The sequence below is a fragment of the Psammomys obesus genome, unplaced genomic scaffold (genome assembly GCF_907164565.1).
Source record: "Psammomys obesus unplaced genomic scaffold, mPsaObe1.curated_primary_1811, whole genome shotgun sequence".
Classification (NCBI taxonomy): domain Eukaryota; kingdom Metazoa; phylum Chordata; class Mammalia; order Rodentia; family Muridae; genus Psammomys; species Psammomys obesus.
The window spans coordinates 646,478-661,032 of NW_026587382.1; the positions used below are offsets into that span (position 1 = coordinate 646,478).

Sequence of the window (14,555 nt, forward strand, 5' to 3'; positions counted from 1 at the left end):
TTTTTTTTTTTTTTTTTTTTTTTTTGCCATTTTTGCTTTTAGATTTGTGGATGATATCTTCCATTGTCTTTCTGTAAGAGAGTTAGGTACCTGGCAAGTTCTCCCTGGAGCATTAAGCTTTTCATCCCCCAGATGCCTCAAAATGATTAGAGGGTCTTGATGAAACCTATTAATCCTTCAGAAAAGCATTAGGAAGAATATCTGGGCAGTGTTTGTTATAACTGATGATCATCTGAGAGCTAATGGTGACTTGATCATGGAAAATACTTGGGAATTCAAATGTTGTCACTCACAAAGTTAAGGTGAAAACTGTATAGGCAGCTTTTCTACTGACTGCTACTAGAAGATATTTGTTAGTAAGGAGTGACTTACTCATTGTACTCTTGACCTTCTTAATGCCTGGAGAATGGCAGTGAACTTAATTTGAGCTGTTCATGACCATCCAACTGATTTCACAACACCCTTTTAAATTCACTATTTCCGGGGACTTGGGAGATGTTACTTTGTTTCCATAGCAACATTAAATGCTAGATTCAGTTAACTTTGTGAAACATCCGGCACATTCCATTTCATATAATTTCTGTAGTGGTACCATTGCAAAGGTAGACAGCCTAGATGTTACGGGGGAAGCTTGGTCCTCAGTCAACAGGAGTCCAGAAGTGTATGGTCTGGTAATGAATGAAGTTGAGATTCCAATTAAACGGGATTTGTGAGGCATAGTTAGGCTGCATGTAAAGTTTATAAACTAATAAGAACGTTAGCAGAAAGCGTAAGAAATTATCAGAAACAGCACATATGATAGTAGTATAAAAAAAAAGCAAAAACAAACAAATCCCCCCAGACTCCCAATGCTTTCATTTGTGTGGATGTTGAACATTGTATCCACAGTTCTTGGGTAGGTCCTTTCTTTTTCCCAGTGGAGCCTCCCAGCTCTGTTTGGCCCAAGCAGTGTTTCTGTGACTAGGCAATAGATGCTACAAATTAAACACTTATACAAATCTCAGATGATATCTGAAAGTAGGCAGGTGACGATGGGGAAGTAAGTTGTTTTCTTCTCTCAGCCATGGCCAATACTACAGCAAGCTGAAGACCAGAAGATTCCATGGAAAATGAGAGTTTTTTTTTCACCCCACGTTTAATTGAAAAGTATTTTTTGGTATGTTGCCTGGACTCAGCCAGTTTTGGAGTTATGAAAGATTTTCAAGAGCACCCCTGATTAAGAATGTTAGAAAGTTCTTGTTTAAGTAAGAGCCCTCACTGGTTCCAGCCAAGACCTTTTAATTCTGTGCATTTAATTACCTTGACCTATTTTAAGCCAAGAACCCACTTTCTGTATCTCAGATATTCCAGGAGGATTTTTCAGGGTTTCTGGAAAGAAAACCGAATAAGTGTGTAAATTATGGTAATTGTATTCTTAGTTCAAATCCCTTTTACCGTAACTGTGGATGTTAGAGCTGTAAATTAGTGGATATGACCTTTCTGTTGTCACATGACTTAATATGAAGAATTGGGAGGTGAGAGAAAAATGACATTTAGCTTCAGGAAAGAGTATTTGATTACTATGTTTCCTCTAATAACTTAAGATGCAGGGAAAAATAGTTTCCCTGAGCTCAAAGTGTTTGTAATCAAAATATGTATTTTATTCTGCACCTTAATCTAATTGATTAAGTCTGATTGGCTTTTAATCTCCTTAATAGCTGTTGTGCTGTTGCATAGAACCAAAGCCAGATGGGACAAGGGCAGATCAGTTTTACCTATTTTTCTGAGCACATGTAGGTAGAATTTTAAAAATGCATTTTTTGGTAGGGTTTTTGTTTGTTTGTTTGTTTTGGATTGCAGATACAAGAGCCTTGAAAGCAAAATTTTTCCTACAATAGGAAGGACACCTGAAAAGCTGATCTGTTTAGTCATTTTGATTCTTTTGTTTAATCCTCTACTTAACCCCTTGTATGTGTATTGTACATCAGCCTGAAGAGTCTTCCTGAGGGCTTTGGTTCCCTCCCAACCCAGCCCCTTCCTTCGTCCATATATTAAGGTAAACAGCAACAGTATATTTATCTTGCTTACTGATACTATGCAGATCATTTATTTACCTTCTGTGGACTTTATGCCTGAAGACCCAGGCTCTTCAGTTTATATCCTGGAAAGTTTCGGGTCTTGTTCTGGGTAGTAATTTCCTTCTTTATCATCTGGGCCTGAAGTAGAAAAGCCACGGTAGGGGGGGTGTGGTCTTCTAGTAAACAGCAGTTCATAGAGCACTGAGCCACCAGGCTCCTGTCTGTCTAAATTCAAAGAGCACACCTTTGCTTCAAACCTTAAAATGTCAAGGTCTGTTTTTTATGGAGGGGGGCTGAATTTGTCCCACTTACACCTTAGCTGTATATTTAGGCAGATCAGGCCCTTTGGAAAATGTAGACATTAAATACTAGTCAGAGGTTAGACCTTTAATATTATATTAGCTGGTGGTTCTTGTTTGTCTCTGCTGATTAACAGTAGGCTAGAAAATGATAGCAGTTTGAGATCTGTGACTCACTGTTGTAAGGATTAGAGCATGGCAGGAAAAGTGCTGCTGATGCAGAGGTCAAAACACTGCTGTTTAGCCTTGTGCTGTATAGCGCTGGGCCTGGACTCAGCTCTCCTTTTCAGATTGCTAAAGCATGCACACTCAGCCTGACTTGAGTAATCTGAAAGGACACTGTGGTTAGGTCCTGGCCTTGGAAGCCACGTATCTGGTGGTCACCCTAATGCTACTAAGCTAAGGATCGCTGACTTCTGCCTGGATAGATGTTTCCCAGGACCCTTAGCTTGTTGTGTCCTTCGTACTGCGCAAGAACTTTACTGCACATTCCTGACTCAGAGGAACTTACTAAATGCCCTTTGGGCTTCTCTGAAAAGGCATTTTCTCTGCTGTAAAGGAATAAATGATGAAGGGAGAAACGAGCACCTCCCATGTTTTAAATAAGTCATTTACAAAATCCAAAGTTTCCTGTGACTCACACTGAGACAGTTCACATGAGATGCAGATTCCTTGCCTATGGCTTTCTGCTTTAAAGTTTGCCACTCATATGCCCTTGTGTTTATGTATGTATAGGTAGAGAAACCACATATATGTGAATATAAACATGTGCTTATCCACACACACATACAATGGTTTTGCTCCTCAGAGGGCTGCTGAAGGGTTAGAATGTTAAATGGGGAAGTAGGTAGGAGCCAGGCCTGTTATGGTTCTGCTTTGTTTTTATTGGTCTTATTCATTAAGCACAAACGTTTGCTCCCTAAAATGTTCCTGATATTATGGTGAGCAATGAGTCTATAGTAATAAAAGCTGTGTCACCAACTGAACTGCAACTTAGTTTTCCCTGGACACTTCTTGTTTTTTGTTTTTTTTTGTTTTTTGTTTTTCTTTTTTTTGCTTGTTTTTTTGTTTGCTTGTTTTTTTGTTTGTTTGTTTTTTGTTTTGTTTTGTGACTTGAATATCTCAGCTTGCCTTTTGTGGCTTTCCATTTCCTTGTACATAAACTGGAATTGGGGCAACTGGTTAGTCTGTTGCTTCCTTCAGAGTTCTACGTTCTCTGAGTTAAAGCGAATAAATAGGACTACCTTCCTGCCACTTCAATGTTGAATCTGTTCCTTGATACCCACACTAGATTTGGGGTCTGAGCCTGAGGTCCTGGGCATGCCAGGTAAACATGCCTTAGAGCTGGACTGTCTTATTAGCCCTGGAGTTAAGTTGCTTTAACTCTGCTCGCTGTGGTTGAGAGTTCAAATTTGTAGTGGATGTTACTGAACAGTTATTTTACACGGAGGAAACACAAAGCCAGGTCTCAGAGAGGCTGCTTTACCATTGAATCACTGACAGTTTTATTTGTCCATTAGAAGTGTATCTATTTCAGTCATCTGTAATGCTATGCATGTGACATAATTCACATTGCTTTGGGGAAGACTTCTTGTAGTCACAACAAATATCTCAAGTATTTCTGGGAGTCATCCTCCTTGCTTCTTTTCCTGCGTCCAATTGTCTGGAGCAGCAACAGGACATTAACTGTACCAGATCCATCCACCTAGTTCTTCCACGGCTGTCTTTACAATCCAGCCCCCTTTCGCCTGCATTCTGATCTCTCATCTGACACTGCTCTTACTGTCCATCATTACGGATTAGCTGGAGTGAGCTTTTTAAAAAAATTTAAATATGATCGTTTTTCTGTTAGAAAACACTGCAGTCACAGTCGGGGCTGGAGACTTAGCTGCACAGGGCCTTGGGTTTGATACCCAGAACCACCAAAACAAAAACAAAAAAGTGAGTACTTAAAACACTACAGACAGTTCTCTTGCCAGTTTAGATCAGTCCAGCTTGATTATCCATGCTGTACAGGACTGTAAGACCTGGGCTGTAGCTCCCTTAACACTTGATTCTGTTACTCTCCCTTTGTCCAGTGTGTTCTAGTAAGGCCTGCCTCAATCCCTCTTTCACACTCGCAATGTGGCTAGTCTGAGTTGAAATGTGCACTGTGTATAAAATAGACCTCAGATTTTAAATACTTAAAAACATAATATCTTATTTTTATATCGATCATATTTGTAATGTTTTAGATATATTTGCTGAAACAAATTGTCAAAACTAAGTTCACTTTTTTTTTTTTTTTACTTTATTCATTGAAGATATGAGACAGTTAAAAATGACACATGTGGTGGCACACACTATTTCTCCTGGATATTTAGGCCTTTCTTTTCCCAGGCTCACGTTCCATCAGCTGTTCTTGCCAACCCAATTGTCTTCTTTTGCCTTTAGCAAGACTGTCTACTTCCCCTTCAGAGGTCTATTTGGATACTGTCTCAAAGGGAGCCTTCCTCTAGTTGATATATAGTAACAGTCACCAATTCTCTGTAATACTCTCCACTCTCCAATGTCCCTGCACAGGACTTGCTGCTAGGTGATGCTCTGCATTTCCCTATTTATCCTGTAGCCACCAGACCCAAGTGCTGTAAATTCTGCTTCAAGAGTAGTCACTTTTGTCCTGTAACAGTATTTTTTTCTCCAACTTAGTGTCTGCTAGTAATGCTCAACAGATCTGTATTGAGGGAGTAGATGAAGTTAACGGGCCCTACTGATAAGCAAGAGGCGTAACCAGAGTGAATGAGCTCATTTCACTCCCCTTTCTTGTAAAAGCAGGCATTGAAGTCCAGCTTCTAGGGGATGCTGTCAGAAGCCTGAGTGCTTTTATGAGTCATTCCATCAGCTCTCAGAACTCTCATGGCTGGTTTTATTTCCTGCCATTTGTTTTTGTTTGAGACTATGTTTTAGTAACTCTTTAATCATCTTACCTTTTAGAAGTTTAAGATTTTTGTTTTATCAATCCATTTAGTGGGGACAAAGTAACCTTTCAATGAACTGCTCAGAAATATCTGTGGGCTTATAAATAAGGTAATGAGACATCCTTATTTGTACCTGCTTTTCCTAATGGAATTTATTGCACCCCTTTCATTCTTAGCAATGGTTTGAAGCTGAGTGTGGTGATGCAGGCTTGTAATCTTAGAGTTGGGAAGCTGAAGCATGATTGTAATTTTGAGGTCAGACTGGGTTATGAGAACCTGTCTCAGAGAGAGAGAAAGAAATTGATGATGACTCACTGTGAGTGGTCAGTTATAAGATCATTCTACCTATAAAGGTAAAAAAGTTGATATTTTATATCCATTAGCTCCACCCATTCCTCCCTTTTATCTTGAACTTCCTTCTTACTCATCATAGCCAGCTTTGAAGATCTCATTCCTCATTTTAGATCTAGATAAATTATGTCTCTGCCAAGAGCCTTTTTTATATGACCTGTCAAAATGAATAGTCTCCAAATATGACCATTTCCATTTCCTCAGTAGACCAAGACTGTTGGGAGCCAGAACTAAGTATTTATCTGCATATACTCCCCACAGACCCTGTGTTTTATAGTTAGAAGCGGTGATAGGTAGAGTCAGCCATTACCCCAGGCCCTGGAAGGGGAGAAGCACTGGAAGTGTGAGGAAAAGAGAACCATGAATAGAGTTCTTTGGTTTTCCAGAGGAGAGAGGGGCTAGCAGAGGGAGGGAGGGTGTGAGGCCACCGTGGGTGGGTTCCTCAGGTAGCCACTGTTTTAGCCCCTCCTGGTCTTCAGGTGCACTTTGACCTCATTCACACTATGCTCATGACCTCACCTGTATTTATTGAGTGTTCCTATTTTGTCACATTTTGCCTTTTAACCCCTGTATCTGGGCACGCCATTTTTATAACTTCCAAACAAGTCATTTACTCTAGATACAGCCACATGTATTTCATGAGGACAAGGGCATCTCTTATTGACTGCAGTACAAATTAAGGAAATTTGTTGACCAGAAATGCTGTTCTCTAATGTATGGCCAGTATTAAAAAAAAAAAAAAGTCTACCGGGTTTTTCAACAGCACAAACAGGCCTGTTGTGGGACAGGTAAATTGGAATATAACTTTGATCCTTTCATGCCTTCATTAATCTCCTGGTTAAACACAGAATAAAGCATATATCTGGTTGTTACTCTATGCTTTATTAAGCCTCCCTTCTCTTTAAGTTCTGAGTTACGTGCTTTACCTGACAAAGTCGTGTTTGTGTGAGTGGGTAGGGAGTGGTAAGGGAGAAGGTGTGGATGGCAGTGAAGTAGCATTCTTTACAAGTGACAGGGCTGTCAGTGGGAAGACACCTGGCCACCTGCGCTGCAACTATGGTTCCAGCTCTCTGAAAAAGGAGGCCCAGTTTGAACGTGAAAATCAGACGCATTGTGGCTGCATTTACTCAGTGTGTTTGTCTTTCCTGTTGCCTTCTGTAGCCCATGCCTAAAGAGGTACACAAGCAACAAAAGCTCGACTCAAATGAAGCCCCTATAACCCAGCCGTCTGTGTCTGATTCCCACCTGGCAGAACTCCAGGACAAAATCCAGCAAACAGAGGCCACCAACAAGGTAGGTCAGAACCGGCTCTAGGCCAACTCCATCACCGAGAGTAGGACTTGGGGGTTGAAAACTGTGAGTTCTCTACCGAATAGTTCATTCTAAAGTATAGTTCTACACTTTTATCTTTACTTCCTTGTGTGTGTGTGCGTGCGCGCGTGCACACGTGCACGCGTGCACACGTGCACGCTCGTACACTGACTAACAGTCATTTTTAGGTATTGTTCCTCAGGAACTACCTCCCTTGAGGTATTTTTGGAGACAGTCTTTTTGTCTGGCAGGGCTTAAAAATCAAGCCCAGGGATCCATCTGTTTCCACATTCTCAGGCTTCTAAGCTCACACCTCCAAGCCTGGCTTTTTATGTGGCAGCTGGGGCTCAAACTCAGGTCCTCAAAGCTTGCTCAACCCTTTCCTTTGTTCCTTATCGGGCAGGATTTTAGCTTGTTTCACACATATCACAATTTTTGATGCCTTTTAGGAGTGAGGTTAGACCTTCCATGTAATCTCTAACTCTGCAGTAAGGTTCTGAAACAGGAAGTTTGTGCTTTTGATTTTTTAGTGTAACTTTTTACCCCTATATAGCTCATGGATTTTTGTTTGTTTGTTTGTTTGTTTCAAGACAGGGTTTCTCTGTGTAGCCTTTGCTGTCCTGGATTCCCTTTGTAGACCAGGCTGGCCTTGAACTTCAGCAATCTGCTTGCCTCTTCGCCCCAGAGTGCTGGGATTATAGGCGTGCACCACTGCACCCAGCTAGCTTATGGATTTTAATGTTTACTTACAAGGCCGTTATCCCAAGGAAGCTCCTGAATATCTGGCCTAGTTATACTTCTTGTTTGTTTGTTTGTTTGTTTGGTTGGTTGGTTTTTGGGGTGTTTTGTTTTCGAGACAGGGTTTCTCTGTGTAGCCTTGGCTGTCCAGGACTCCCTCTGTAGACCAGGCTGGCCTCTAACTCACAGAGATCACCTGCCTTTGCCTCCCACAGTGCTGGGATCACAGGTGTGCGCCACCACTCCCGCTTAGTTATACTCTTATAGTAAACTGTCCTATAGTAAATAGCAGGCATTCCTTGAGGGGGCCAAGAGAATATACTATAGCTGTTGACATGAAGAATGTGCAGAGCATGAGAACTTGGCATTGAGGGAAGCGTTGCATAGTTTCTGCCTCTTTTCATATTCAGACTCTCACGGTTACCGTGCGCGGAAAAAGAAATAAAGCAGTATGCCCTAAGTCATTCCTTAAACCTGAGATGTGTAGTATAGTTTGATGGCTCTTCAGGTAAAAAGTCGTCATGGCGCTAATAGGAGATTTTCTGCTGAATTCAGAGTCTTCAGGAGAAGTTGAATGAAATGAGCTGTGAGCTAAAATCTGCCCATGAGTCATCTCAGAAGCAAGATACGACAATTCAAAGCCTCAAGGAAACACTAAAAAGCAGGGAAAGTGAGGTAAGCTGCTACGTAATCGCAGGCCCATGGGGAAGCAGTTCATGCTGTGGAAGGAGATAGGCACTCTGTATTTTGTAGCAGTCATTGTTGTCAGACCAGCAAATCTTATGGTGGGAAACTGTCCACTAGGCAGGTGTTTTGGAATGGTTCTGTTACTCACAGAAGAGACAGTGTAATTTATGTGTGGTTTGTTAACATTAGCACGCTATCCTTCTCTCATGTCAGACAGAGGAGCTGTACCAGGTGATTGAAGGTCAAAACGACACAATGGCAAAGCTTCGAGAAATGCTGCACCAGAGCCAGCTTGGACAACTTCATGTACGTGAGGGCCATAGGCAGAGCTGAGTCAGCCTGGGTTTCATAGTTGTCTCGGGGGGGCTCATGTGTTCCTCCTTAGGATAGTGATTATGCATCTTCCCTTTCCAGACCTCAGAGGGCATCGGCCCTGCTCAGCAACAGGTGGCCCTGCTGGATCTTCAGAGTGCTCTATTCTGCAGCCAGCTTGAAATACAGAAGCTCCAGAGGCTGGTGCGCCAGAAAGAACGCCAACTGGCTGATGGCAAGCGATGCATGCAGTTTGTAGAGGCTGCAGCACAGGAGAGAGAACAACAGAAGGAAGCTGCTTGGAAGCACAACCAGGTAAATCATTAAACATTTTATTGCTCCGGATTCTGACTTTGCCCACAGGACAGTTTGTGCTGAACCCGAGCCCTTGAGTCATTTGCTTAGTCTAATTTGGTCAGTGTTTGTTGCCTCTGGCTCATGTGCCAGATGATCAGATTGTGTCCTGGAAATTCAGAGGTGAATATCAGAGGCTCTGTTTTTTAAGTTACTTATAGTTAAGTGACTTACCATTTCGTAGGAGAGGCAGTCATTGTCATAATGTCAATAGGGTAAATACTGCCAAAGACACAGGTTTATGTTTCCATAGCAACGTCTAGGAGGGACTGAGGAAAAAAGTCAGAGGAGATAGCTGAGGTTACTTTGAAAGGATAAAGTGAGCTGGTGGGCTGGTGAGATGGCTCAGCAAGTGAAAAAATGCTTGCCTCAGAAGCCTTCCTACCCCGGAACTTGGAAGGAGAGAACCAGTTCCTGACAGTTGTCCTTTGACCTCCATATATGCACACCAGGCACACCACAAACAAATAATTAACTAATTAGTTAATTAAATGGAAAAGGCATTGGGTAAAGTAAGGAAGGGTATTTACATGCGTAATTAGCAATGTAATTTAAGTATTATACCATCCTTAAAAAGTTGCTCTATCTTGTTATGGAGCACATGCTTTCTGGTTGGTTCCTCCTCCTTCTTCTTTTTTTTCTTTTTCTTCATTTTAAAGATCTTTTTGTGTGGGCTGTCTCCTATTTTAGTAGTTCAGAAATTAATTGTTATTATGATTAATTATTAATGAGCCCTGAATTTTCTTTAGAAATATTAAAATGTCAGGTATTTTTGCAGGGTTGGGGTGATAATGCAAATTAAGAAGCTAAGTTCTTTAGGGAGGAAGGTGATAGAACCCATTGAGCCGAGGAAAGGATTCAGGGTTAGAGTGAAGACCTCACTTAGTAGACTATAGAGCTATTCTCTTAAACCAGATATGAAATTTACTTTCTATTCTATAATTTTCATAAGCTTTGATAGCCTATTTCATTTGTATTCTTTATACATTTTCTATATCAATTTAAATAATGGCATTTTCTGCTACTCTATATATTTCTATCTGCCTGTTTTGTTTTGGGGGTGGGATCAAACTATGTTGTCTAGGCTGGCCTTGAATTTTAGATCCTTCTGTCCTTGGGTTCTCAGTGGCTGGAATTATGGACAGTTGCCATCATGCCCAGCTTGTATTGAAAGTGTTAAGACTTTAAAAGGGGGATGTATTTTTTCCCAGGAGTTACGAAGAGCTTTGCGACACCTCCAAGGAGAATTGCAGACTAAGAACCAGCAGCTTCATGTTTTGGAGGCAGAAAAATACAGTGAGATTCGAGCCCAGGAGCAGACTGTTCAACACCTAAACAGCAGCCTAAGTCACAAAGAGCAACTGGTTCAGGTGAGCTCAAAGATGACCGCCAGGCTTCCAGAGCTCTCAGACGCCTGCCTCATGCTCCAAGTGTGAACGGTAAAATTGGAAACACATACAATGAATAGAAAAATACACTCGAGCAGCAGGCTACCCAGCAGGTAAATAACTGCGCAAATGTAGCGTAGGCAGTATTCAGCAAACCGAAGACCTGTTTGCTACAGACTTCAGGGGAAAATAGCACACTAAGAAGTGTGATCAGTTCTGCCACCTACTAAGCTTTGGGGACACTGAAGCTCTTACTTTCCGAGCGTATAATTTTTACATATCGTTGTATATAGTTCCCACTCCCTCACAGTTGTACCCACGCCACGTCTTTATTTGGGAAATATCTTTTTGTTGCTGGGGGTTTGGTTTTGTTCTGAGGTGGGTCTGACTATGTGGCCCTGGGTGACCTGTTGCTATGTAGACCAGGCTGGCCTCCAGCTTACAGAGATCCACCTGCCTTTGCCTCCTCAGTGTTGGGATAACAGGTGGGTGAGCCACCAGGCTGAGCTCAGTCTTTTGTGAGGTCTTTATCGACACCTTTAGGAAAAGCCAGGCGGTGTGTCTTCTGCGTTTCCCTGAGCATGTTGGCTCACCTGCTAGTCTGTTTGTTGCAGAAGTGTTAACAATTTACATGTCTGTTATCTCCAACTTTGTGTGTGTGTGTGCTAAATAACAAGTTCCTTGGAAAAATGAAGAGACTCAGCCCACAGCCATAAAGAAAAGTACTTTTATCTCATTAGGAACTTCAGGAGCTCCTACAGTATCGCGATAACTCAGACAAAACTCTAGAGACAAACGAGATGTTGCTTGAGAAACTGCGGCAACGAATACAAGACCGAGCTGTGGCTCTAGAGGTACGCAGCCAGTCCCCCCACTGCACTGCGGGTTGTCCTAGCCGCAACTGGTGTCCAGATGACTGCTTTGGGGGCCTCCGTTTTTCTGCTCTCTTCATCTGGGATCTCACTGACCAAAAGTGATAGTTTAGTGAACCCTCCAGCACTTAGGAGCCTTACTTTCCTTGCAGCGGGTCATAGATGATAAGTTCTCTGCTCTAGAAGAAAAGGACAAGGAGCTGCGGCAGCTTCATCTCTCTGTGAGAGAGCGAGATCACGACTTAGAGAGACTGCGGAGTGTCCTGTCTGCCAATGAAGCCACCATGCAAGTAAGAGCCAAATCCAGCTCACTCCGCCTGCCTCCCGTTGCCTTCCAGGCCTCCAGTGCCAGCCCCTGCACTGTCCTCTGAGTCCCAGAGTATTCGCTTTGAAAGGAAAATAAAATTAAAACCCAGAGGAAAGTCGCATCCACTCACCCCCCCACCTCCCCACACACACACTGCCGATCAGAAAGGGAGGCTCGGAGCACTTCTGTCACTTTTACGTTGTAGCCTTACAGGGGGAGTAGTGGAGGTGATGGCCCTTTTCACTGTTGTAACTTCTCATCCTTGTCCACTAAGTGGGTTCACACACACGCTCTTCTCTGAGCATGGCTGGGGTAATGTGTGCACACATACTTTATATTGTATTTCCCTCGTGGGTGTCAATGCATCTATTCTATAACTGCTTGTTTTCTTACAATATACATTTAGCGTCTCTGCATACTTTAGATCCTGTGTAGCTGCCCTCTGTCCGTTCTTAAAGACAGCACTCACTTTTCTGCCAGAGAAATTATTCATCTCACAGGCCTATTTTATCATGCAATCTATATTTACCCCTCCACAAACCAGATTTTTAAAGAGAAAATACCAGTGTGACATTCTGTGCTTCTTCCTCTCACAAAAAGGGGCACATGGGTCTCAGTTAAAGGTGGGGCTGATTTCTCATCCTGAGGAGAGTGGGGTGGCCCTTTGGCTTACATTGGCTGTGTGTGTCCCTGTAGAGTATGGAGAGTCTCCTGAGGGCCAAAAGCCTGGAAGTGGAACAGCTAACTGCCACCTGTCAAAACCTCCAGTGGCTGAAAGAAGAATCGGAAACCAAGTTTGGCCATTGGCAGAAAGAGCAGGAGAGCATCATCCAGCAGCTGCAGACATCTCTGCACGACAGGAACAAAGAAGTGGAGGCAAGGCCTCCCTAACCCGCAGGCATTGGCTAAGGGAGGCTCAGGCTCAGTTAGAAGTCTTGAGGCCTGAGGAGCCAGCGACCCAAGTCTATAATTACAATCTGTGCCTGGGAGAGTAGCTACCTTTCCCTGGGAATTCTTTTTACAACTATAAATTTAACACGTCATCATTCTCAGAGAAGCTATATGAGAATTAATTAGATCTGAAAACATGTCTGCATTATAACTGACCCGTATTATAATAGTTACAATGTGCTTGCTGGGTGGGGCTCTGCTTTAAGAGCTTAATGGAAATTAACTTAGCGAATCCTCACAAGTTCATGGGGGCATACTCTGCTTTCCAAGCAAAGACCTAGATGTTTGCGGTTAAGTAACTCGTCAAAGCAGCACAGCAGAGAGGCTTGGCTACTTCAGTCCAGTCCGTGTGGCTCCACGGTTTTAAGCACCATACGCTATATTTCTTTGTAGACTAGGGGCTCTGGTGCCATCACTCTCCCTATGAATATACTTTCCTTGATCCTCTTTTATTTTTCCCAGACAGGGTCTTGCTTTATATACAGTCTGGCTTCAGGCTTGCAGCCTCCTGCTTGAGACTCAGAGGTGCAGACCTTGCGGAGGCATCATTCCTTTTAGCCCATGCCTTTTCACCCCCTCTCTGAAGTTACACTGCAGAGGAATTAAGTGAGCCGAGTGTCCTTTTGCTCGACCCGACACTAACAGTTGTGTGCCCGAGCATACGGAAAACTACTTACTTCAGAAATTATTGCACAGGCTGCCATCTAGGGGTGTCTCTGTATTGTTACTATTTCACTGAGTATGTGTTTCCAGCCTTCTAAGTCATGGGCCTATGCTAGGTTTGGGGGAAAAAAAATGATAAGACATTGTACTGTTCCTAAGAATCTTATAACTCCTTTACGATGGGTGCTGTGATGTGCGGTAGAGAAAATTCTGTCCTCCAGAAACTCACACCATCCCTTTCACATTAGGATCTCAGCGCAACATTGCTCTGTAAACTCGGACCTGGTCAGAGTGAAATCGCTGAGGAACTGTGCCAGCGCCTGCAGCGCAAAGAGAGGATGCTGCAGGACCTTCTGAGTGACCGGAATAAACAAGCGGTGGAGCATGAAATGGAGGTGCAGGCGCTGCTCCAGTCCGTGAGCACCAGGGAGCAGGAAAGCCAGGTTAGCACTGAAGCGAAGGCGGACAGAGCCCAGGAAACGCTGATGCTCGGCAGGCAGGGAGCATCTGAAGCGGTTCACTTGGGATCGCTCATCTTACAGTTTACTCCGTTTCTTTTCTTCAATTTAAGAACCACAGTTCTTCATCAGTAAGAATGAAATGGTTTTGAATATTTCGTCTGGAAATCAGCTTAGAAAATAATGTATCTATTATTTTAGTTTTCTCTTATTGTTTTGAGAGAATGAGAGAAAGGGGAATGGAATTATGAAATATTATTATCTAAGTTATCAAGACTTGAGTGATAGTTTATCTTTCCAACTAAGATATGGGAGAAGCTACACCCAACATATTCATTCTCTCTTTCCCGCCCCTCTGAAACAGATATAGCCCAGACTGGTCTGGAACACACTACATAGTCCAAGCTCAAATTAGCAATCCTCCTGCCTCAGCCTGTAGAATGTTGGGTTTACAGGTGTGTAGCACCACATGCAGTTCCTATTTTCTCTTTTAAGATGTAAAGTGTTTACTTTACTTCCTTATCTGTGGGGGAGCATGTATCCTGGTGCATGTGCAGAGGCCAGAGAATACGTTTTGGTCATCAGTTCTATCCCTCCACCATTTGGCGTGCAAGCGTCAGCCAGCAGCTGTTACCCACTCAGCCATCTGGTCCCATATTTTCTCCTAATTCTTGAAAAAAAATCCAACTGATGTTAGGTGGAAACAATTGTTTTTTGAGGGCCATTATGAGAAAAAGTAATATCAGGATAATAAAGGATATATGAATCTTAAAATAACAATGCACATTATTTTAAAAGCACTTTATCTATCTATCTATCTATCTATCTATCTATCTATCTATCTATCTAT

The 14,555-nt window shown here is 42.6% G+C and overlaps 1 protein-coding gene across 16 annotated transcripts in view; it reads left to right on the forward strand.

The window, feature by feature from the left end:
- LOC129673853 (myomegalin-like) overlaps positions 1–14,555 on the forward strand; it is a 186,673-nt gene that overhangs the window by 115,666 nt on the left and 56,452 nt on the right. For all 16 annotated transcript variants that reach the window (XM_055603703.1, XM_055603690.1, XM_055603691.1 and 13 more), the window contains 9 exons: positions 6,826–6,957; positions 8,269–8,388; positions 8,614–8,706; positions 8,815–9,027; positions 10,278–10,436; positions 11,195–11,308; positions 11,479–11,616; positions 12,330–12,509; positions 13,496–13,690. In XM_055603703.1, the coding sequence (XP_055459678.1) occupies positions 6,826–6,957; positions 8,269–8,388; positions 8,614–8,706; positions 8,815–9,027; positions 10,278–10,436; positions 11,195–11,308; positions 11,479–11,616; positions 12,330–12,509; positions 13,496–13,690 (1,344 nt within the window). The remainder of the gene's footprint in view (positions 1–6,825; positions 6,958–8,268; positions 8,389–8,613; positions 8,707–8,814; positions 9,028–10,277; positions 10,437–11,194; positions 11,309–11,478; positions 11,617–12,329; positions 12,510–13,495; positions 13,691–14,555) is intronic.